Source organism: Aotus nancymaae, unplaced genomic scaffold (assembly GCF_030222135.1).
Source record: "Aotus nancymaae isolate 86718 unplaced genomic scaffold, 86718_ANA_hifiasm-v0.15.2.pri h1tg000044l, whole genome shotgun sequence".
Lineage (NCBI taxonomy): Eukaryota > Metazoa > Chordata > Mammalia > Primates > Aotidae > Aotus > Aotus nancymaae.
This window is the reverse complement of record NW_026988458.1, coordinates 5,935,417-5,961,472: the sequence shown is the minus strand read 5'-3', so window position 1 is coordinate 5,961,472 and position 26,056 is coordinate 5,935,417. Positions and strand designations below refer to the sequence as shown.

The 26,056-nt window shown below is 35.5% G+C and overlaps 1 protein-coding gene across 1 annotated transcript; it reads left to right on the top strand.

The window, feature by feature from the left end:
• The first annotated feature begins 365 nt into the window (after positions 1 to 365).
• ABHD13 (abhydrolase domain containing 13) lies at positions 366 to 16,305 on the top strand. The gene is made up of 2 exons (XM_012440974.2): positions 366 to 432; positions 11,261 to 16,305. Exon 2 carries the CDS (start codon positions 11,281 to 11,283, stop codon positions 12,292 to 12,294), a length of 1,014 nt encoding a protein of 337 aa, XP_012296397.1. The 5' UTR covers positions 366 to 432; positions 11,261 to 11,280; the 3' UTR covers positions 12,295 to 16,305.
• The last annotated feature ends 9,751 nt before the right edge of the window (positions 16,306 to 26,056 follow it).

The following is a 26,056-nucleotide window of genomic DNA, read 5'->3' as shown; positions in this document are numbered from 1 at the left end:
GTGCGTAACTGGAGGGAGTCCTTGTGCTCGGAGGAGGGTGGGAGGCCAAGATCCCCAGGTCGCAGGGCAGGGAGCAGAGCCCACGGCGCCGAGGTATCTTTTCCGTCCGGGCCACCGTCGCGGGGGTTTCCCCGACAGCCGCTTCTGCGCATGCTCGGGAGAACGGGCAGGGTTCCCACTCCGGGAGGGAAGACGGAGAACAGGTTATGTGGGAGCCGGCGGGGGCATTTGCCGGCGACACCCGAGCGGGGGCCGGAAGTGGGGCCGCTGAGCGGCGCGCCGCAGGAGCTCCGGGCTAGACCGTGGCGACGGCAGCTGCCCCTGGGCTGGAGGAGGACGATGAGGAGCGACGGAAGCGACGCGGGGGCACGCTGCTGCGCGGCGCCCGGTTTCGTGCCCGCGGCCGACTGCGCAGTCTGTCCGCGAGTCTGAGTAAGTGCGGCCCCGGGACGCCGATCCCGCGGGGCCTGAGCGCCGGTCCGCGCCTTCGAGGGGGGTAGCGTGGAGCCGCCGGCTCCTTAGGGCCGGCGCGAAACCCTCCCGGGAGGCGGGTGGGGAGAGCCCAGGGGCCCGTGCGGCTTCCTGGGTGGGGGGGGTATTGGGGGGACCAAGCGTCGGGGACTGTGGGGGACCCGCCCGGGGCGCCGTGCCTGTCCTGGCTGCAGCCCTGCCGTCCGCCCCACTCCGCTCACCCCTCACCAGGTGCAGCGAACTGACGAACTGAAGCCACATACCTGTTTTGGAAACTAAGGTGCGCGCATTGCCAGAGGCTCGCCGGGTGTCGTTTTGTAATTGGAACCTGAAACGTATCTTCGTGTTCTGTGTCGATTGTATTTCCAATAATGTGTACAAACCCACGATCCTTAAAAATCCAACCCTTCTCTCCCCCACCCTCCCACACAGACATGCAAAGTAAAATAGAAAAATTCTAGCTACTAGGTTGGAGGGAGGGAGAATCCCGACCTAATCACGCCATTGACAGGTTTAGACCTGTAAATACCCTGGCAGGAAGTTCTGGGATATTCAAGAAACATCAAAAAAGCACCCATACAATCGAAGTCAATTTTGCTGTAGAATTTAGTCAACATTTAAGTAAAATGCATTACTATTGTTTACTAGCCCAAGGTATCAAAACCACAAAAATGTCCATCCCCATTTAACAGATGTTTACTGTGTAATAGTAACTGTATAGAAAGAGATGCATATATTGGCTTTGAGTGTTGATGTTTGATTTTCACTGATCTCTTTTGAGGGGATAGGGGTGGTGGATCAATACTTCTTTTCATGCTTAGGGCAATCACTCATCTTTGACTAAAATTTTGTTTTACTGTGTAAGATTTTGTGATTGCCCATTTAGTATTAATGTCATGATATCCTAAGACCTCAGCTGCCCAATTAAATAATTGTTATTAGGTGCTCACTATGCATCAGGCACTGCTTCATACTGAAACTGTAGAGTTGAACCGGATGGAGTCTCTGTTATCAAGGGACTCACAGCCTGTGTAAGCAGGTTAATTACGCTGTAATAGTAAGTTCTGCCACCTAAGTTTGCACAAACTACAGAATATGGAATGGATGGCAGTAGGGAGTGGGGGTCCAAGGCAAGCTTTCTGGAGGATCTACTATCTGAACTTGGTGTTAACAGACAAATAGGGCATTGCTCTGATTATTTCCTGTGTTCAGATGTGGTAGCCTCTAGGGAATCATATCCATTATTTAATCCAGGACTAGTAGGACTTCTAGTTGTGCTTAATTTCACATATTCTGCTATAGTAGATAATAAAGTAATGTAAATTTTGTCTCATAGAAGTAGCTACACTTATTAACACACTATTGCATTTTATTTCAACAGTATTTCAATTTAATCTTTTATCCTCCTCCTACATATGAGGAAATATATATTCAGAGAGGCTAAGTGAGTTGGCAAAAGCTACCTATTAACCAATCATACCTGAGAACAGTCTCCTTTCCATTGCACCACACTGCCTCCCATTGATAGTTAGCTTGGAATGATGAAAGCAAGCCAGGTACCTACAGGTAGCTCTTGACACACTGCCGTCCTCTCGGGCACATCGATGGCCTCTTGGCATGTGAATAAGAGGGTTTACTAACCAAGTTGCCCTGGGCTAACTATATAACTTAGGGTTAGGTACAGGAAACTGTTGGATCTAACATTTTCCCATGATTTATTTCTGTTTCTCTGTTTCCTTTAATATATTACTCAGATTCTGAAATCTTTCTATTTAGTTGCCCCAGGAAAATCTTAAGACCTTTAAATAGCCTCTTTTTGTGTAGACTTAAAAAACGCTCTAGTTCTTCTAATTAAGATTTTTTCCCCTCAAATGACAGATTTCATAATACATTATTACATTTTATGTTACTGTTTCACATGGTGTTAACTCCTACTATGGTACATTCTGCTCAAATCCCTTGTAAAGATGTAGTATTTCCAATACGTGGACTACATGCATTTATGAGCTAACCTGAGAATCTAGCCACTTCTAGTAAGGCTTCTAGTTGCACTTACTTTCACATACTCAATGTTGTATAACATCTGTTTTATACAAAACAAAAATGCTAAGTTTCATCCATCTAGTTTATAGGTAAAGTTTTAGAACATTGCCCATTTATAAATTGGAAACTTTTTGTGAATTTCATTATCACTCTAACATCACTACAATTTTAGGCTTGTGGATTTTTTAAAAAACATTTCAGTTATTTATAATCTCAGAACAAATTTTGGTTGGCTTCCATAGTAACAATAATCTCTCATTTTACTTCTGCCAGAGTTGACTTTATTTGCCAAGACTTTCAAGCACAAAAAAGCTACTAAGTTGCTGCCTGATATAATTTTTCAGCTATCTTCTCATGCAGATTCAAATCCTAGTTAAAAATGCTCCCTGAACTATCCAGTTATTATCCAGCATCTCCATAGGCAGTTACTGTTCATTTGTCCCATAGGACTATTAATACACACTTTTTCATTATTGATGGCATGTGGGTAACCATTAGGGAAATAGATAATTCATTCTGTGGTGTCTCCAACACCTTGATAGCAGCTATTTGTGTTTCCATTTCAGCTGTGCAACTGGCATGGTTTCCTAACTTCCCAGTGCTTAGCAGAAAAGGAGAGAGATTGATGTAAGAATACTAAATCTGAGTTCCACATTACTTCACATGTGATTGGAAGCTGTGATTCACCCAGAGTAACTAATGAGCACCGTGGGGTGTGGGGTCTTTCTTCTCCTCCACTGGGTTGTGGATGTTGGCAATGACACATGAACTTGCTTTCCACTTCTTACAGTCTTCACTTGAACCTTCACGTTCTTTCACTTGTAGGCATCTTTTTTTAAGTGTAGGAACAGTTTTTATTTTTAAACAAGCTGTTACCAAAATTATCAATTTACGATGGACTTAAAGATCTTTAAATAAATAATAGTGCATTTATGACTTAGGACTTTTTAATTGCATTTAGAATTGTTTAGCCTGTTGCCAAATTGTTTTTGGGAAATTCACAATAATCCACCTATAGATAATGCACTTCTTTTGTATTTCTAAAAGACCATTTGCTAGTGGCAGAATCTGTAACTCAGATATGCAATATGCAATACAATGTACACTTTTTTTAGTTTTTGAGACAGAGTTTCTCTGTGTCACCCAGGCTGGAGTGCAGTGGCATGATCTCAGGTCGCTGCAACTTCGACTCCTGAGTTCAAATGATTCTCGTTCCTCAGCCTCCCTAGAAGCTGGGATTACAGGCACGTGCCACCACACCCAGCTAATTTTTTTTATTTTTTATAGAGATGGTGTTTTACCATAATGCCCAGGCTAGTCTGAAACTCCTGAGCTCAGGCAATCTGCTTTCCTTGGCTTCTGAAAGTGCTAGGATTACAGACATGAGCCACCATGCATGGCCCAGTGTACACTTTTGTAATTAAAAATAATTAGAATAAATAGAATTTAATTTGTAGGGCAGTTCTGACCTTCATTAAAATACATTTTTTATGATAAAGTATTATTTATTATATAATAGTTTTGTTTAGTTGACTCTTCTACTAACCTTGTGGCAATAATTAAAATGTATTTACTCCTGTAATTTGAGTTTCAATTCTTGATATATTTAAGTTTTTATTTATTTTTAATTTTTGGAGAAAATATTACTGGGTAAAAAACCTTAAATATATTTATATATGTTATAATGTAGAAAGGATTTAAATAAATGTAATATTCTTAATTTGAAGAAGGCAAGTCTCTGGGGAATAAGGCAATACAATTATATGGTTAAATAGTATGGAACAGTGGTTCTCAACGTTTTGGTGTCAGACCCCTTTACATTACAGAAATATAAAGAGCCAAAGATTTTTTGTGTGTGTATGTGGATTATATAGATATTTGTTGGGTCAGAAATTAAAACTGGAAGTTTATAAAGTGTGTAAGTTAAAACTGGAAGTTTTAATTTTAAAATAGCAGTAATAGGTTATTTACATAACACATAAACAACATTTTATATAAAACAATTGTAATTACAACAAATAGATGTGTGGCATTATTTTATATCTTTGTAAATATCTTTAATGTCTGCCTGATAGAAGGCAGGCAGATTATTGGGTTCTTTTCATGAAACATGAAGAAAGTCAGGCTCACACAAATGTGTAGTTGTAAAGGGAAAAGTATTGTAATAGAGAATTGTGAACACTCTTTGGTCTACTCCATTGCTCAACAGGTGGCACTTCCTTAAAGGTCAGTTACATCGTGCCATCTGAAACCTGCATCAGAGAATCTTTTGTCTCTGTTAACATCAAAATCTATTGGTTTATAGTGAAGTTTTACTCATGTCTGCTTGATTTTGTGACACCATTCATTGGTAATTTGGAATATATTGATTTATTGAGTTATGCAGATTCTTCCAAATGGTAACACATTTAATATTAATAGATTACCACAGTTCCATCAAAAGGTCTCTTAAGGCATCAAGGAGCTATTGGCAACCTCATTCATTTTCTAGAAAATAATCTGCCAGACCTAAGTCTGAACAACTGTAGTTTGTCAGTTGCTTTTAAAATAAAAATGTGTGAACAGAGCAGCTAGTTCAGCTCACAGTTCAAATGTATTTCAATATGCAGCACAAAGTGCTTTATGTGTGCTTCCAATTTTGTCATGCATTTGTCACACAATGTATTAAAAAGATGTGTACTTGTTGAGATATAATTTTTATTACTACTTCTATGACATTTGTAAGTAAAACTGGATTATTCCCTCATTTACTGTGAGTTGATGGTAGTGACTCCAACACGTGAGGCCACTACGTTGATTCTTGTAAAGGCACCAGCAATTTTACCCAATTGCTTATGCACCATTAGTGCAAATGTGAAACAGTGGAAAAGGTAAATGACATTTTAGTATTATTATGAGCATAATATTGATCGCATGGACCCCATTAGAGGGTCTTGGGGACCCTCAGGTTTCTGACCACCTTTTGAGAACCACTAGCATTGAAAGATCTCAGATTTAATAGAGCTCTTAAAGTTCATCCAGTTTAACAGCTCTAAATTCCTCTATGCTATCCTTGCCAAGTATTTATTTAGATTATGCTGAATACTTGCAGTTTCTGTGAATAATCGTGCTAAATGAATAAAAATAAGTGTCATAGACAGCTGTTTGATGGAAAGTAATAGAGATTCTTAACTCTGGAGTTACGCTTTGTCCTGCTTTTAAAAGATTGCATAAGTTTCCACTCAGATTCTCTAAGTAATCAACTTTGATGAAATCCAGAGACTTCTAAAATTGTGTTGTGAAGGAAAGATAGAGTTAAGGTTTTGATTTTCCTTTGGTATATGTAAGGACAATTGTCATCTTTCTTTGATTTTTCTTTATCTGCTCTATAATTAAATGAACTTGTGTTAGATATGTAGTTATTTCTATACATATCTGTCTCCCAAGTAGCTCAAGAGTTGCTTGAACATTACTGAGTAGATCACAAGCTCCTTGAGAGCCAGGGCTGTCTAGCATAGAAGGATGCATTGGAAATGACCATCTCTTCTAGAAGAGGCTGGGAAATCAACTATGGGACTGCCTCAGTGGTCCACGCTGGGTTTCACAGCTCCCCTGGGAGCCTGCAGTGATATTCTGAGGACTCATACCATTCGTAGTGGGCATGACTTCAATACTCATCTCTCTCTTTTTTCAAAGCATCAGTTTATAAAATAGTTGTTTAAATATTTTTTCTTAAAAATTGAACTAGTTATGATCTTCCAGTTATCTATTTGAGAGCATTAATAGAGACCAGATAAGCATGGCCATCACTCATTCCATTACCTGACTTGCCATTCAGCGAACACTGCTAGCTGGCAAGGTGGTCTGAGAGCTTTACAGTTCTAGATTACTCTTATTTTTAGCCTCAGATTGTTTGTTGTATACCCATAATGGACTTAAATATAGAGACAGTAAGTAGGGAACATTAGAGGAGACTACAACAAGCCAATTAGGACCATAAGTCCTCAAGATGAGCACCATGTCTTAAATTGCATCAGATAATCAAACTACTTATGTAGTATAGCAGGATGTCACTAATACTTCAAAACTATTCTTTTAAAATGAAAACAATCATATAATTTATCTATACAGTACATTATAATAAAGATTAGTCATGCTTTCCAGTAGATTATTTTTGGAGACACGCTCACTAATAGCAACGTGACACCTCAAACCATTTCTAAGGTTGATTTTTTTTCATTCAAATACAAGACCAGTACAGGTTATAATAAACTGTAATACTTAAATCTTAGTCTGCATATCCTGTGTTTTTTAAAAATGTATTTATTTACACATCCAGCTTTTTCGTGCATAATTAACAAAGTCTGCAAAATGTTGGGAAGGGAGCAGGATGCATTTATTTTAGATAAATTAGAAATATCAGTGAAGCATCAGGTATGTGAGGAACAGGTAAATTGAGATTGTAGATAAGAGTAGACTTGTAGATTGGGAATAATTCATACACAGGTGTGATAATTGGAGACATGAGAAGGAATGAAATCACTGAGAGAAAGAACGTAATAACCTAAAAGACAGTGGATAAGACCTTGGAGAAATGCCTGCTTTTCAGGGTATAGGGCAGAGAGAAACAGCGTTTTGAGTATAGAGGATGAGTCAACCGCAGATGACACTTTGGGGGTCTAGTATTGCAGTGTGGATTGAAAAAAAAATCCACTAGATATATTTTAAAGTGAAGTTTACATTTTATGAGAGATTATTATGAGAATTCAGTCATCAGATTCTCAATAGTAAGTGGTTATGGAGTTACTGGGGGAGGTTAAATTCATAGGTGGGTTTTAGAGATGTTTGACATGTAATACCAAATCTGTTAACATGGCAAACAAAATTGAGAAGTGGGACTGTCAAGTATTCATTTTAAGATGTAGGCACAATGTTAAAAATACATGCAATAATGATGTAAAAGAAGAATGGAAGATGAGAAGTAATTGATTATCTACATTTCTATATTCTCCATAGAACAGGTCTTATGTGCTCTCCCACTCTGTAACCCTTCTAATTGGTGTAAGCGTTGAGTGTGTTAAATGCATCCTTTTTCCTGATTTTTATCATGCTAAGATGTTATCAGCAAATGGATTTCACATGCAGAATAACCTGACAAACAATACATCTCTTCTGAAGATACATTTTATGTTTTACCACATAGGACATACTTGATTGCCTCCCTCATTCTTCATGACTAGTAGCAGTGGTCTTGGGGTTGACTAGACATTCATACTCACAAGGCCCAGTAGACCATAGTGGACCCTGCTGTGCATCAGCCTTTCTGGTTTTTTGAAAATTATGGGAAGGAAAACCCAACATGTCAGCGTTAGGTATGTTGTTCCTAGATGTTAGCTCAGGTTTAGTGGAAAGTGACAGAAGGATGGGAGTGAATGCCACCCTGGCTTAGCTCCTTAATGCTCTGCAGGAAACAGTGTCATCTTCTAACAGCATATAAGTATAGCATCCAGGACTAAGCAAATGACAAGCCAATTACAAGTCTTACTCGATTCAGAAAAGCCCTTGTTTGTACTTCCCACTGGACATGTTCAGCCCTGCTCACTCTCCCCTCAATCCAGATGTTGCTCATCAGTAGGAGCCATTTTTACTACAGTGTTGCTTAGAAACGCAGCTGATATCCCACCTTTATCATGTTTCCAGGGAAACCGTGCAGGAAGGTTAAGGAGAGGTCATTTTTTATCCAAAGAGGGAGAAAGGTTTTGTTAACCCTTTATTTACACTAACTGACAAAATAAATAGAAAACATAATGCTGGTGTAGGATATGTGCAGTCGACTTTATTAGAGGCAGTGCTTGTTTTTATTGACTATCATAACATTTGGGTATGAAGTTGCTTTTACGTCTCACCAGATGGTGCATGGTAATTGTGCTTTGCTGATACTTTCAGCAAATTCAGTAAATTAAAAATCCTTCCTGATATTGTTCATTTGTCCTGGTTTCTTTAAGAACATCTTTGAGTGGGAGTATATATTATACAGACTAGGGAACAGAGATTATTGGTAAGTGGGGTTAAATAAAAATAAGGCAATCTGTGAATGGAGTTCTTATTCTAAACCACCAATATAAGAATATATTTAAAAAAAAAAAAACCATATCCACGCACCTCACCACCCCAGAGCAATTTTTTATTAACCTATTCTTAAAAATGACTGCCATTTGATATTACTCAAGATGAATTCACTTTTATTTCGACTTCCATAGTGTAACAACTCACTGTAAGATTATGATTGTTTATCACAAAACAGTTAATTTGACTTTTCAGGAATGTTTTGTGGAAAACTGTAAGTTTATCTTTTGTTATTCCTAGCCAGTAATAGACCCAAACAAATATGCCCATTTTTCTGATGTCGTTTTAAGCATATATGCCCACTGCTCAGAATACTTTTAGACCCAAACAAATATGCCCATTTTTCTGATGTCGTTTTAAGCATATATGCCCACTGCTCAGAATACTTTTATTTTTAAAAAAATAAATTTAATAATTTGTATATGTAATTAGATTATTTTAAAATGTTTTAGTCATAAGTATATATAAAGTGCTGTACTAGACATTAGATATGCAATAGGGAAAAAGAGAAATATACTTCCTAGCTTTATAGATTTAAATTCAGTATTGTTTGCTAAAATTAGATGTTGAGGCTACTAAAATGAAAATAACTTTTCAAAGTTCATTAGTTGAACATTTCACTGTGTAAATTTATACAAATGTAAATACAAGATTCAAATTTTAAAATATGCTTTATTCATGTATTTGGAGCTATTTTATCTGGCTTTGTAATAATTTTTTAAATAGAACTAATTTGGGCAGAACACAGTTAAGAAAGTAGTAGAGCCAGAAATACTAGTCACAAAACCAGATAAAGTTAACATGTCTATAACATTTATGAATGCTCTTATTATTAATCTTCATACTACTGACCACCCTTATATGTAAGCATTTTAAAAACTCTTATTCTACTGAAAAGGCAATTGAGCCTGGAAATAGGTGATAAATACAGTTATTCAGGGGAAGATGTGATACAGTAATAAAATTTGTTACCACTGGGTGGCAGTGTTGATTTCTGGGAAATCAGAGAAAAATGGTTTATGTTTAAAGAGGTTCATTTGAATAAGAATTCAAATGTAAAAGTCTGTGTTTAGTGAAATAATAGTAAAAAATCAAATGTGTTAAATCTTCCACCACGTTTTTATAATCAATCTATAACTTCTTTATAGCAGTTTGGTTAGTGGGAAGAAAGGAAATGTATTTTTAAAAATTCAGTAAATAAGCATAAGTAGATGAATAGTACATAAGAAAATTTGTAACATATCTCAGTTCTTTTGCATTTTTAAGACAACATGTATAAACCTTTTGATAACAAAAACTTCTCTTAATAGTTTTTCTTTACTTTCTTTATGTCAGTTACATACTTTAGTTTTTTTTTAAAACTTGTTCTCTCGCGAGTCATTTTACTTCATTTATCTCTGGTTCTTGGAGAATTTCTTTTTTTAAAATTTTTTTATTATTTTGTTTTTATTGTACTTCAACTTCTGGGGTACATGTGCAGATCTTGCAGGATTGTTGCATAGGTACACACATGCCACAGTGATTTGCTGCCTCCATCCCCCTGTCACCTACATCAGGCATTTCTCCCAATGTTATCCCTCCCCAAACTCCCTACCCCACACTTTGCCTCCCCTAGTTCCCCATCCCCCAACAGACCCCCGTGTGTGATGTTCCTCTCCCTGCGCCCATGTGTTCTCATTGTTCAACACTTGCCTGTGAGTGAGAACATACAATGTTTGGTTTTCTGTTCCTTTGTCAGTTTGCTGGTTCTTGGAGAATTTCTATGCATTTGTTTCACACTTCACCCTCAAGTATTTATTGCCTTATCAATACATTTTAGCAATCTGTTGACCCCATGATGTGAAACTTCCTATCTTATGACACCAGCAATCTGATATTTATTTTTAATTAGCTATGAAAGACAAATCATTAATCATTTTCTTAAAAATAATACAGTATTAGAATTTAGTGGTTAATTTAAGTAAATTATTTAAGTTTAGTATTAAAACTTGCAGGTAGAGAGGGAGATACTTTTATTCTTTCTTACCCTAATTCATTTTGTTTTGTTTTGTTTTGTTTTGTACAACTCCTTACCCTAGTTTCTTTAGTTTTTGCTACAGTACATGAAAAAGATTGACAAAGTGTATTAGATTGGTCTTGCTAAGTTAGAATTTCTGAATTGCCTCTTCAGTACAGTTTGCCCTGGACATACGTAACTTAACAGTAGATGTACCATGAGCTCTGGAATCATACTTGTTTGCCTCCCAGCTTTTCTAGCTCGAGAACCAGATGATGGCCAGTCTACTTATGCTCCTGAGCTTCTGTTTTCTCATTTAAGAAAAAAAAATTGACAATATAGAATCAACTTTTTTTGGTCAAATCACTGAAGATAGCTGACAGTAAAGAAGCACTTTTTTAAAATAAATATGATTTGATGAATGTTAGTGTTTCATAAATACGGCAGTGGAGGGATATGGTAGAAAGGAAACTGTTGAGAACAGAAAGGACAAGGGAAATTATAGCAACTACTTTTGTGGATGGGTTATACCTATTACCATATTTAACAATTACATGTGGCCTAGTACCATAGTTTATTATATTATGGATTTTTTATAAATAATAGATACATGTTGAATTACTGATACTCTCTCTTTCTCTCTAGGATACATACAGAAAACTACAATGGAAAAGTCCTGGATGCTGTGGAACTTTATTGAAAGATGGCTAATAGCCTTGGCTTCATGGTCTTGGGCTCTCTGCCGTATTTCTCTTTTACCTTTAATAGTGACTTTTCATCTGTATGGAGGCATTATCTTACTTTTGTTAATATTCATATCAATAGCAGGTATTCTATATAAATTCCAGGATGTATTGCTTTATTTTCCAGAACAACCATCCTCTTCACGTCTTTATGTTCCCATGCCCACTGGCATTCCACATGAAAACATTTTCATCAGAACCAAAGATGGAATACGTCTAAATCTTATTTTGATACGATACACTGGAGACAATTCACCCTATTCCCCAACTATAATTTATTTTCATGGGAATGCAGGCAACATAGGTCACAGGTTGCCAAATGCACTACTTATGTTGGTTAACCTCAAAGTTAACCTTTTGCTGGTTGATTATCGAGGATATGGAAAAAGTGAAGGAGAAGCAAGTGAAGAAGGACTCTACTTAGATTCTGAAGCTGTGTTAGACTATGTTATGACTAGACCTGACCTTGATAAAACAAAAATTTTTCTTTTTGGCCGTTCCTTGGGTGGAGCAGTAGCTATTCATTTGGCTTCTGAAAATTCACATAGGATTTCAGCCATTATGGTGGAGAACACATTTTTAAGCATACCACATATGGCCAGCACTTTATTTTCATTCTTTCCAATGCGTTACCTTCCTTTATGGTGCTACAAAAATAAATTTTTGTCCTACAGAAAAATCTCTCAGTGCAGAATGCCTTCTCTTTTCATCTCTGGACTCTCAGATCAATTAATTCCACCAGTCATGATGAAACAACTTTATGAACTCTCCCCATCTCGGACTAAGAGATTAGCCATTTTTCCAGATGGGACTCACAATGATACATGGCAGTGCCAAGGCTATTTCACTGCACTTGAACAGTTCATCAAAGAAGTCGTAAAGAGCCATTCTCCTGAAGAAATGGCAAAAACTTCATCTAATGTAACAATTATATGATGTTTCCCTTTTTGATTGTTGCATTGTATTTTAATTTGTGCGGAATGGTTAAGAATGTTCCTTTTAGAAGTGTGTTATGTCTGTATCTGTCTGAAGAGTTACATTAAACTTTGAAAGGACTTCAGTGCTCCTTTATGATGATCCAAATAGTTTTTTACATTTGAAAAACTATAATTCTTGGGATTATTTCATACATTTTCATCAAAACTTTCAATGTGGTTATGTATTCATATCTTTAGTTTAATACGTCAATATAAGATATTGTTCAAAAGTTTCTTGTTGCTAAAGTGGTGTAATCTTACACAGATTAATAGCTAGATGTGGAAGGAGATATGTAAACAAGAAACCTTTGGGTATTGTTTCTTAAGTAAATATTGGGACAATCATGGTAAGCAAACTTAGTTCTGTAACTGCATTTTTCACCTTAAAAGTTAAATGAAATGCATGATGGTATTTTATTCCTGGAATTATGCAATGCAACATTTTAAATGTAAATAGCACTGGTCATATACTGATGTATATGGTTATCTGGGTTATATCTATTTTTATGTAAATTCTATTTTGTTTTTGGCAAGAAGTGAAATTGAGACCTATGTGCAGGTTGCCATTGAATTTTGCTCTGGTAAATGCTGAGATCCAGCTTTTTCTTACAAATAAATGGGACCCTGTTTTCCTATATAAATGTACCGTGTTTTTGTTAGGTACAGTCTGGATCATGGCATGTAGAAATAGAAATTTAGAATTTTACTGCAGCTTTGATGTGCATATTTGAACTTTTTAACATTTGTAACTTTGGTGGCAAAGAGAATTTTAGCTTCTGTTGATTTTGTAAGTCTACAGCTGAACCACTAATAGCAGTCATAGTGAAGATCAGCATTGCTTAAGAATTAAATTAGGAAGTCTTTTATCATTACAGAATTGTACATACTACTTTACAAAAATCCGCACATTTAATTTTAAGTCCCAGTACCTAGCTATATCTAACCCACCAAAGGCAAGATATCATTTATTGGACTTCTTGAAAATAAAAGTTACAAAATCCAACAATGTTCCAGTTGCTGTGAAATAGAACTCCTACATCAGAAGACAGTTTTACGAAGTCTTATCTATTTGTTTTAAAAGTTTTTACATGTAGGAATGTGAGAATGAAGGACTTCTGGAGCTTTTTGACATAGAACCTGTTACCACATTTAGCAATTAAATGACTATAGGTGGGAAGTAGGATTCAGATGTATAGAAAAGTAACAAAATCTTACTTAGAAAAAAAAATCCCCTTGAAACTTGCAGGATTTACCTTAATAAAAATATATGCTATGAGTCATAATTGTGCCAAGTTGTTTAAAGCAGTCCTCAAAAAATAGATACAATTGAGTTCTGTGTAATATGTCAGCTTTAACATATAAATATTCTGAATATTTTAGCTACATTTAATGGCTTTCTGCAAGCAACTAGAACAGAGAAATAATGGGTCAATACTCTTGACCTCAATTTAAAATTCTTGCCATGGAGATAGGGCTAGAAATACTTTTGCCAAATAGCATTCTTATTCACTTTATGCCAGTATTTAGAAAAAATAAATTATAGCAAGTATGATTTCTAAGAATAATTTTTTCTATAAATTAATTGTAAAAGGTCTTGCTTTTTAAAACAAGTTGGTAATGCATATCATGGAAGGCATATTTTGTATGTATAAATTCACAATTAAAGCCTACTTTTCTTGTCAGTTCTTGCTATGTAGAATGACTATTCTAAATATTAATGTATTAAAAAGAAAATACAACAAAATGTATATTTAGACACAAGCTTACATGGCATACCTTATATTTGTATCATTATTTAAAGTTTACAAAAAATACTTTATGTTTCTATGTAATCAGTCTATTACACTATGGAGAAATTTACTAGCTTTAGTTCTAAATATGCTGATGAGGTCTAAAAGCTATTTTTTCATCAGTACTTTGCTTTTATGCTGCTTTTTCTTTTTGATATTCCAGGTTTATAAACTATCTTTTTAAATTTTAAGCCAGGACTTCAAAAATTGTAGAGTACTTGTTTGCTATCCTCTACCTTAATTCTCTTCTTAGGGTTAAGGGGCCTTTCTTTCTTTCTTTCTGCAGCTAACGGCAGAGGCTGTGCCTAGGGCTGTACCACATCTGTCTTCACTAGCATCTGTATGTGAGACTGTTTCCTTAGATGGGTAAGAGGTGGAAAACAAACTTAGTATCAGAGGTCCATGAAGCCCATGACATCATTTTTGAAAATATTTCCGGTTTTGTGGCCAAAGCAATTGGTTTTAGTAAAATGAGACTTCTTCAGGAGTCACTCCTTCACCTTGGACCCATTGCTTAGTGGGAATGGAAGTGTGTGTATCCATCTTGTATATTAATTTCTGACTCATTTATACAAGAGCAGCTATAGGAGTTTACAAATGAACTTTAAGTTACTGTAAATTTGGGGATCCTAGAGTGATCAAATATGGCAAGATACAGCTCATTTAGAATAAAATCCCATATCCATTACGGGGAGGAAAACTGGTGAAAAAGAAGTATAAAAAGGACCGTAAAAAGCATACTGCAAAATAAGAGAAGAAATAATTTGTGACAGGTAATAGAATACTAATAGGATAGAAACAACTAGAAAGGAAAGTGTGACACAGTTCTTAAATTTAGATATAGAAAATAAATTGATGAGATTGATGAAACAAATAGTGCAAAACATTTGGATGCAAAGCATTTCTAATAAGTGACTGGGGCACTTGACATTGCAACTACCCTGTGTTTTTGCAGTTATATTTTTGACTGTAAAATTGATATTTTCATAAAAATGGTGTTCTGAATTTTATTACAGGGCTGGTTAAATTTATGATTACCTGTAGACACTTGATAATTACATAGATTACAGCTTTGGTAATATGTCACTGGAGTAATTACGTTGTAATACCTGTTGAGAATTCATACCATCTGATGCTTACGTATTTATTTCTTATGTTTGTAAGATTTGGCTTGGTGGGAATAGGTTTAGGGAAATTAAAGAATGAAGGCCATATATTTAATGTTTTATAAATTATCTTTCAAGCTCAGATAGCTTAAGAGTAGTTTATATTAAGGAGACCCTTTTCTCCTTGAGGATAGGGATAGGTAAGATAAACTTGTAAAGAATGTCACAGAAGTCACTTTTTAATTTACATCATGATTGAGATACTGAAATCTTCCACTGATCCTTCTCCTCTCCCTTTTTCGTATTATGTTTGATAATTATATATATTTTTGAAAGCTGCAAGAGGAAAAATTAGTCATAAATAGCCCTTTTGGATTATCCACTTAAATTTATGTATTTTCATATTACTCAGGTAAAGATGGAAATGACAGAGCACAGACATTTATTTTTTAAACTGATAGGGTAGAAAATGAAATATACTTCTGTTTATTCTTAATACTATATATATATATATATATATATATATATATACACATCGTTTTAGCAAATTGGAAATAATATATTCATTTGTATGGCAAGTTAAATGCAGTCATCTTAATACTAGTCTACACATTTTTGCCAAATGGCGCAAATATACCTCCATTTATATTTTGTATCTTAAAATGTAGTTTGAAAATAGGACTATGTATGAGACACTTTTGTACAAAAAGTGCCATATATACATATGTAACAGGTGAGTGTGTGTTTAACATAATCATAATTTATAACGATTTCTGTCAGTACAGCGTATATGGAAAAGTCAAGTTGTTTTTAACATATTCAAGTATGTTCAGTATAAAATAAGTTAATCCCATTTCATAATGTAAATCATATTTTTGTTATTTGCCATATTTTATTTGAAGTAGTAATAAAATTTTATAACTCAAATTTGAATGTCATAGTACATTGTGTGCTAACCATGGCAAGCAAACATTTACATTTGTTTTTTACAATAAATTTCTTTTAAAGTATACTTTCTATTTTTCTGTACTGACATATGCAATAAATTGGTACATTAAAAATTTGATTAATGTCAAGATAGTTCGCATTCAGTCTTTTTTTAAAAATTGTTAATCTAAAATTTTATAGTAGGACATTAAAGTTGTCTCAGTGGTTACGTAAAGTTCCTGAATTTGCACTGAAATTAATGAATTTTTTTCTAGTAATGTTAATAAAAAATATAAAAGTTAGACTTATATTTCCTTCCCTGAAGAGTATTATCCTCTTACATACATTTAATTTAGGCTAATATTAAAACTTCATGAACCACTGGTGAATGACTAGTCCCTAATGCATTTCTTTAGTTAATTCAATCTAGGAATGAATACATTTTAACTTCATAACTATGTTGCTTTCAGATTTCATAAAGTGCTTTTTAAAAAAGTTCTGCTTTTTTTCCCACTCTTGTTTGTATTTTAGTTAATGATTTTTGATAATCAAAAAATGACCTGATACTAACTCAGCCTTGCTTTTCCTAACAAGAAATGTGCGTGCTTGAATATGTCAGAATGAGTTGGATAATAGGAAGTGTATGCTGAATCTTAAATGGTCCCCTCTAAGGGAAGATGAAGAATTCACCTATTAGAGCCCATCTTTGCATGGGTAGATATGGTGGGAACTAGGGTCTCTCATGTGCTACTTGTAGTACATCAGAAAGATCGCCAACTTGAATCCCATGGTGAAGTCGTTTTTAGATTGCTATTTCTTAATTTTGAAAGATAAGTGTTTTCACATTCCCATTTCACTCTGCAACTCTTTCCTTACATCCTGTTACATACTAAAAAGCATGAACAATTAGATCTGGCTAGAAAATGTAACTGCTATCTTACTAAGGGCAGAGGAAGGGAAAAGACATTTTTGGAGTATCTTCAAATATAAGGTCCAGGTGTTTAATGTGTTAATGTTATTGAATCCTCACAACAAACCTTAGAGCAATTTGTAGTCCCATTTTATAAAAAACAGTCTCAGTGGTTCAGTTAACACGCTCAAGGTTACCTAGAGTGAACCAAGATGTCAATCCAGGTCTCTCATTCTAAATCGAGGACAGCTATTCATTTGCTAATTTACTCAAACAATTCGAAAATTTTGTTCATGTTAGAATAGATTTGAAATGTTGAAATGGGTTACAAGTTGATCAGTTATTCAGGAATCCAAAAGAATTGGCTATGAATTGAAAGAAGTATACAGTAAACTACATGTTTTCAGTCATTAAATATGTGTTTCTGTAGGAAAATCCAAATGTTAATCTCATAAGAGTTACCCTCTCAAAAAATCTTGGAGTCATCTTTTTATTCCTGATACTTTTGAAACACTTCTTGCTGTTTTTTCCATTAAGATTTATTTTCCCAACATTTCCACTACTACCATACCAGTAACTGAAATTATTTCATAGTAGTCAACATTTTTATTGGGTATGTTTTGTGTTCAAAATATTGTTCTGACTCCCTTTTGTCATTTATTCTTAATAACTGAATATGAACTGGATCACTGCCCCATTGTTTCTAACAGAAAAACTCTGTATCATTCGCTATCCAGTTCAGTGGCTGCATTTCTCAGTAGATCAAAGTCAGAGTTCTCATTCTATAGGGTCTTTTACAAACTAAACCTTGTAAAAGGTATCTGTTCTTTCTCTTTCTTGAATCAAACTTACTCCTCTTCTGTGCATTTATTCATATCTGGTGCTTTAGCTTCTAGATCCAATGCCTCCCTCCCACCTCTCTAGGCCCCTGAGTCTGTGACCAAATTCATGGTAGCTCTTTACCAATAGTTTTTTTGTTTCTTTTTCTGAACACCTATTGCACTCAAAGCATTTTATTTTGATACTTGTTTATATTCAGTTCAGTTCTTTATCATATATTGTCTCTTGATCTGACAGGAATGTCATGTGATTTCTGTCTTACATAGCACCTAGCACAGTGCTGAGCACCTTTTACTAAATACATTTTCTGTTTAGAATGTGCACACTGATTATAAAGTTAGTTCAAACTTTTCCAACTTTAAGAAGAAAAGGAAGCACAAAGGCCATTATACTTCTTAAAGGTTTAGACCTAAAGCAGCAACCAATCTGGAAGTTACACACACATCTCAAACCAATAATTAAAGTAGAAATGTTGGAAGTTACCCATGTGATTTAATCAGTTCACAGAAAATAAGAGGGCCAATAACTGCAGATCATACTTTCCTCGAGGGCTCCATCTTAAGCTGAGTAGAAGAGACTGCTAACGAGCTCAGGAAGGACAGGAGCAAAGTGTACAGATGGTGGATGTGGAACAGAGATCATTGGAGATTAACAAGTATGACAGTGATGAGTAGAACTTGTGTTGGGTAAGAGAGGAGGAACCAGAAAGTCAGGTGGGCACATTAGCAGAAGGCCAAAGAAGCCCTTACCGTGGGACATCCAGTTTGGGTGATAGTAACTGTCCCAGTTTTGATTTCTTTCTGTCCTTTTTTAACCCTGTACCCATGGTTCCCTTATAAATTTATCATCATCATTACTTTTAAAACTATTATGCAAATGGAGACTACTGTAAGTTTGAGAGCTTTCCACTCCTGCAGGAAGTGACTTCGGAGTGCAAACAAATATTAATATATTTGCCATCAAATATAACATAGGAGCGCCTCGATCATCAGCATTTTGGAGAAAGTTGAGGCCTCTCTCTAGTCCTTCCAGTAACATTATATGGTTCCTTTGAGGATCACTGGACTCTTTCACTAAAGGTGCTGTGCTTCTTAGGTCGGGAAGAGGAAGACAAACAATATTAGATTAGATTAGAATTACCTTATAAGATGTCAGCAAGTATACTTTACGCATCAGAGGAACCCTGAAATTAAAGAGCGTGCAGTCTAATCTTCATTGTTTCACATATAAAATGAGAAATTTAAATGAAGTATGTGGTGAAGGAGCCTTATAAGTGTTTTCCCTCATCTTTGACAATTGCCAAAATAGTGATGCAGTTAACAATTTAAAGTCAAGCTATATAAAATGTTTCATTTTTTTGCCTACAAATGTGGTTTATATTTCTATCAAATGTCACAGTTGTCTTATAAAAGTCTCATTTTATTTAATGAGCTTGTAAATATGATTGAACTCCTATTGAAAGTGATTCTATTATAATTTAAGAAGTTGTATGACCTTGGGATGATATTTTACGTTTCAGGGCTTTGTGAAAATTGGAGGTTTGACCCAGTTGGTTCCAGTGGCCTCATCTAGCAAGGCCTTTCTATGATTCTGAGTATATAGAAATCAAAAGCTATTTTAGATTCCCATAAGCTTGATCAAAAGTATAGGATGTCTTCTTTAAAATTTATGAATTCACTTTGAATAAGAATGCTCATTATAGTACATTATGGATAAATGCAAATTCAACTTTTGTTTACCCCGTTCTTTATCCAGTCATAAGGAGAAAAAGACAATTTGTCAGCAATGTTTAAATGTATGTGTCTTGGATCAATTTAAATGCTATAGATACTCTGGTTTCACAGTCATATTCTAGAGCAAAGTAAACACTTGGAAGATTGCTATGGCGCAGGATAATTTCCTTTTTGTAAAAACAGTTTTTACATCAAACTGTTTTGATTGTTTACATCAAACTGTTTTACGTCAAACTGTCTCTGTTTGTCTCATCAGAGAAATAGTAAAAGAGATAAAAATTATTTTAAATAATGAACTAACTGGAAATTCTGATGTTGAAATGCACAATCACTGGAATGAAAAATTCACTAGATAGGCTTAACAGCAGACTCAAAGTGGCAGAAGTCATCAGCAAACTTGAATATAGACTTCATAATGTCTATGTAAAACTTGATCAAGACTAGGCAATCTGAAACACAGAGAGGAAAAAGAATGAAGAAAAATGTAAAGGCCTCAGAGAATTGCACCAACATATGCATAATGGTAGTGCTAGAAAGTGAGGAGAGAAAAGAGCAGAAAAACTATCCAAAGAAATAATGACCAAAAATTCTTCAAATTTGAAAAAAATCATCGATCTATACACCCAAGATCGAGGAGCTCCAAGTAGGATGAGCACAAAGTGATCCATACCTAGAAACAGCATAGGAAAAGTGCTGAAAAACAAGACAGAAAATACTGACTGCAGGGACAGCAGAGCAACTCATTATGTATAAGGAAATCCCCAGTAAGATTAACAGCTGACTAATCTTCAGAAATTATCAGTGGAAGACAGAAAGTAATGGTATTAGATATTCAAAGTGCTGAAAGAGACCTGTCGAACAAGATCTGATATTCAACAAAACTTTCAGAAATGAAGATGAAATAAAATATTCCGTGAAACAAAAACATAATTTTTGTGAGCAGACCTACGTTGCAAGAACTACTAAAGGAAGTCATTCACACTGAAAGCAAGTAATCATACATGGTAATTTGAATTCACACACATAAAAAACACTGGTAAAGATAATTATGTAATTAGAAAAGACAGTATATGTGCATATTGCTGCTGCTTAAATTAGGTAAAGAACTTGCATAAAATATATATGCATAATTATATTATTCATTCTGTAACAAAAAATACGTAATTTGTTTGAAATAAAAACAGAGGAAGTTGGAAGGAGCAAAGCTGCTGTGGAATAGTGAAATGATGCCAGGTAGTAACTTGAATCCACAGGGGAGAAAAGTGAACCTAAAATGGTAAGTAAGAAGATTAATATAACAAACTCTATACTTGCTTCGCTTTTATCCCTAAGTCTCCTTAGTAAACATAAAATTGTATAAAGTAAAATTATATTAATTTATAACATGCATAGATGTTTACGTATGTAACAATAATGTCACCAAAAGAGGAAAGAGGGAAGTGAGCTATGTAGAAGTTACATTTCTGTATCTCACTGAATTTAAGTTAGTATAAATTTGAAGTAGATTCTGATAAGCTATGTTAAGTATGGTGAGCCTTAGAGAAACCAATAAGGAAATCACTTAAAAATATATTGTGAGGCCAGGTGTGGTCGCTCCTCTAGCCCTTTGAGAGGCCAAGGCAAGATGATGAATTGAGACCAACAGTTTGAGAAAAGCCTGTGCAATAGCAAGTCCCCATTTTCTACAAAAAACAAAACAAATTTGTTGGGCATGGTGGTGTACACCTGTAGTCCCAGCTACTCAGGAGGCTGAAGCAAAAGGATTGCTTGAGCCCAGGAGTTTGAGGCTGGAATTAGCAATTATTGCTCTTCTTTTAGTGTCTCAAGATGGAATATTGGTCTATCAACTTAAGAACTTTTAAAGAGTAGAGTACTTTACACTTATACATTTCCCACTAAGCTGTATGCCTGTTTTTTAGCTGCATACTAAGTTTTGGTGTGTTGTGTATTTATTTTAATTTCTCTTAAAGTCTTTTCTGATTCCCCTTGTGGTTTATTCTCCTTGGCCCTCTTTTGAACGGGTTTGTTTCTTTTCTTGTAAATCTGTTTTAGTTCTTCATAGATTATGGCTATTATCCCTTTGTTAGATGGGTGGATTGCAAAAATTTTTTCCCATTCTGTTGGTTGCTGGTTCATTGTACTGATTGTTTCTTTTGTTGTACAGAAGCTCTGGAGTTTAATTAGATCCCATTTGTCTATTTTGGCTTTTGTTGCCAATGCTTTTGGTGTTTTAGTCATGAAGTCCTTGCCTATACCTATGTCCAGAATGGTTTTGCCTAGGTTTTCTTCTAGGGTTTTTATGGTGTTAGGTCTTATGTTTAAATCTTTAATCCGTCTGGAATTAATTTTAGTATATAGCGTCAGGAAGGGGTCCAGTTTCTGCTCTCTGAAGGTGCCTAGCCAGTTTTCCCAACACCATTTATTAAACAGGGGATCGTTTCCCCATTGCTGTTTTTGTCAAGTTTATCAAAGATCAGATGGTTGTAGATGTGTGGCGTTGCCTCTGAGGCCTCTGTTCTATTCCATTGGTCTATATCTCTGTTTTGGTACCAGTACCATGTTTGAAGTCAGGTAATGTAATGCCTCCAGCTTTATTCTTTTTGCTTAGGATTGTCTTGGCTGTGTGTGCTCTCTTTTGGTTCCATACGAAGTTTAACGTGATTTTTTCTAGTCTGTGAAGAAGGTCATTGGTAACTTGATGGAGATAGTGTTGAATCTGTAAATTACTTTGGGCAGTATGGCCATTTTCACAATATTGATTCTTACTAACCATGAGCATGGAATGTTTTTCCATCAGTTTGCGTCCTCTCTTATTTCCTTGAACAGTGGTTTGTAGCTGTCTTTGAAGAGGTCCTTTACATCCTTTGTTAGTAGTATTCCTATTTTATTCTCTTTGTAGTGATTGTGAATGGGAGTTTGCTCTTGATTTGGCTCTCTGTTGTTCTGTTATTGGTGTATAGGAATGCTTGTGATTTCTGCACATTGATTTTGTATCCTGAGACTTTGCTGAAGTTGCTTATCAGTTTAAGGAGATTTTGGAAGATGCAGTCTTCTAAATATACAGTCATGTCGTCTGCAAATAGAGAAAATTTGACTTCCTCCTTTCCTAATTGAATACCCTTTATTTCTTTTACTTACCTGATTGCTCTGGCTAGAACTTCCAATGCTATATTGAATAGGAGTGGTGAGAGAGGGCATCCTTGCCTAATGCCAGATTTCAAAGGGAATGCTTCCAGTTTTTACCCATTCAGTATGATATTGGCTGTGGGTTTGTCATAAATAGCTTTTATTATTTTGATATATGTTCCATCATTATCTAGTTTATTGAGAGTTTTTAGCATAAAGGACTGTTGAATTTTCTCAAAGGCCTTCTCTGCATCTATTGAGATAATCATGTGGTTTTTGTCTTTGGTTCTGTTTATGTGGTGGGTTATGTTTATAGACTTGCGTATGTTGAACCAGCCTTGCATCCCCGGGATGAAGCCTACTTGATCATGATGGATAAGCTTTTTGATGTGCTGTTGCAATCGGTTTGCCAGTATTTTACTGAAGATTTTTGCATCTATGTTCATCATGGATATTGGCCTGAAGTTTTCTTTTTTTGTTGTTGAGTCTCTGCCAGGTTTTGTTATCAGGATGATGTTGGTCTCATAAAACGATTTGGGAAGGATTCCCTCTTTTTAAATTGTTTGGAAAGTTTCAGAAGGAATGGTACCAGCTCCTCTTTGTATGTCTGGTAGAATTCGGCTGTGAACCCATCTGGTCCTGGACATTTTTTGGTTGGTAAGCTATTAATTGCTGCCTCAACTTCAGCCCTTGTTATTGGTCTATTCAGGGTTTCAATTTCTTCCTGGTTTAGTCTTGGGAGGGTGCAAGCGTCCAGGAATTTATCCATTTCTTCCAGGTTTACTGGTTTATGTGCATAGAATTGTTTGTAGTAATCTCTCATGGTAGTTTGTATTTCTGTGGAATTGGTGGTGATATCCCCGTTATCATTTTTTATTGCATCTATTTGATTCTTCTCTCTTTTCTTTTTTATTAATCTGGCTAGTGGTCTATTTTGTTGATCTTTTCAAAAAATCAGCTCCTGGATTTATTGATTGTTTGAAGGGTTTTTTGGTGTCTCTATCTCCTTCAGTTCTGCTCTGATCTTAGTTATTTCTTGTCTTCTGCTAGCTTTTGAGTTTGGGACACATTTAAAGCAGTGTCTAGAGAGAAATTTATAGCAATAAATGCCCACATGATAAGTGAGGAAAGATCTAAAATCGACACCCTATCATCAAAATTGAAAGAGCTAGAGAAGCAAGATTTAAAAAAAACTCAAAAGCTAGCAGAAGACAAGGCTGAGGCTTCTGACTCCTGCCTCGGCACTTATGGGGTCTCCCCCGCCTCCAAGTTGGTTCTTTGATAAAGACCAATAAAATTGAAGAACCTTTTACTAGACTGATAAAAGAGAGAGAGAGAGAGAGAGAGAGAGAAGAATTATGTTAATAACATCAGGAATGGAGAGGACATTGCTGCTGAAATTAAAAGGATGTAAAGAAATGTAGTAGTAACAACTTATCTCTTTGAGATATGTGTCAAAATCCCAAGTGGATGCTTGAGACCATAGATAATATTGAAAGCTTTATATACTATATTTTCTCCTTAACATACATACCTGTGATAGATTTATCAATTATCAATTAGGCTCCACAAGAGACTAACAATAACTAATAAAAATAGAATAATTATAGAAATATACTCTAACAAAAATATGCAAATATAGTCTCTTTCTCTTTCTCTCAAAATCTCTTATTGTACTGTACTTGCCTTTTCCTCATGGTATTGCAAGATGATGAGATGTCTACCCACTGAGAGAAAATGAGGTGAATGACTTGGGTATTGTGGCATAGTGTTAGGCTAATAACTGATCCTCTGATAATATGTCAGAAGGACCATGTGCTTTGGGTGATCTCAGATCACTGAGCCATGGCAGTATCAATGGTTCAATGTCAGGATGATCCGATAACCAAGACAGCAACTAAGTGACTACTGTGTGGCTGTAGTATGCGACACAGGAGATGATTTATGTCTTGGACAAGATGAGGCAGGATCGACTAGGTGTGATGATGCATATTTGTAGTCCCAGCTACTGGGGATGCTAAGGTTGGAGGATCTCTTGAGCCCAGTTGTTCAAGACTGCAGTGATTGCAGAGCTATGATTGCACTACTGCACTCCAGTGAGGCCCTGTCTCTATTAACAACAACAACAAAAAGGTGAAGCAGGATGACAAGATATTTTATCACACTATTTAGAATGATGTGCAATTTTAAACTTATGAATTGTTTATTTCTGGTATTTTCTATTTAATGTTTTTGGATTCCAATTTACTGCAGGTAACTGGAACTATAGAAAGTGAAATGACAAGGGTAGAATTGCTGTACCATGAGCAATCAACAAATTAGATAATTTAGATCAAATGGGACAAAATTTACAGAAATATACAAAGTCTCAAAACTGACTGGAGAATAAATTTAAAAATCAGAATAGACCTACAACAAGAGACTGAATAAATAATCAAGATCCTTCCCACAAAGAAAATTCTAATTCCAGATCCTTCATAAGTGAATTGTTCCAAACCTTTGAAGAAGAATGAACAGCAATCCTTCACAAACTCTTCCAAAAAGTAAAAGATGAATGATCATATTCCAAATTATTCTATGAGGTTAGTATTACTCTGATACCAAACCCACGCAAAGAAATTATAAGAAAGAAAGCTAAAAATCAAGCTATCCATATAAATATAGGTACAAAATTCTCATAACAAACCAGTCAACTGAATCCAGCAACATATAAAAAAAATCAATTGCAATGACCAAGTGGCATTTATTACAGGAATGCAAAGATGGTTTAAAATCTAAGCATTAACTAATGCAATACACCGTATGTTTTAGTTCACTCGGGCTGACATGACAAAATACCACAGACTGATTAGCTTAAAAAACAGACATTTATTTTCTCACAGTTCTGAAAGCTAAAAGTCCATGATCAAGGTACCAACAAATTCAGTTTCTGGTGAATGCTCTCCCCCTGACTTGTAGTTGCTCACCTTTTCACTGTATTCTCACATGGCTTTTCCTCTGTGTGTGCACAGAGAGAGAGTGAGAGAGATTTCTACTGTCTCTTCCCTTTAGAAGGACACTAATACTATGGGTTTACAGCCCCACCCTTACGTCATTTAACCTTGATTACCTCCTTAAAGGCTCTGTCTCCTTAAAAAAAAAAAAAAAAAAAATCAAAAAACTAGGAATAGACAGGAACTGACTCAATATCATAATAAGCATTTACAAAATCCAGCTGACATCAGACCCAATGATGAAAGACTGAAATCTTCCCCGTAAGATCAGGAGCAAGACAAGAATATATATTCTG

Coding starts and splice junctions, on each gene's coding strand:
- ABHD13 (XM_012440974.2), top strand. CDS start 11,281: ATGGAAAAGTCCTGGATGCTGTGGAACTTTATTGAAAGATGGCTAATA.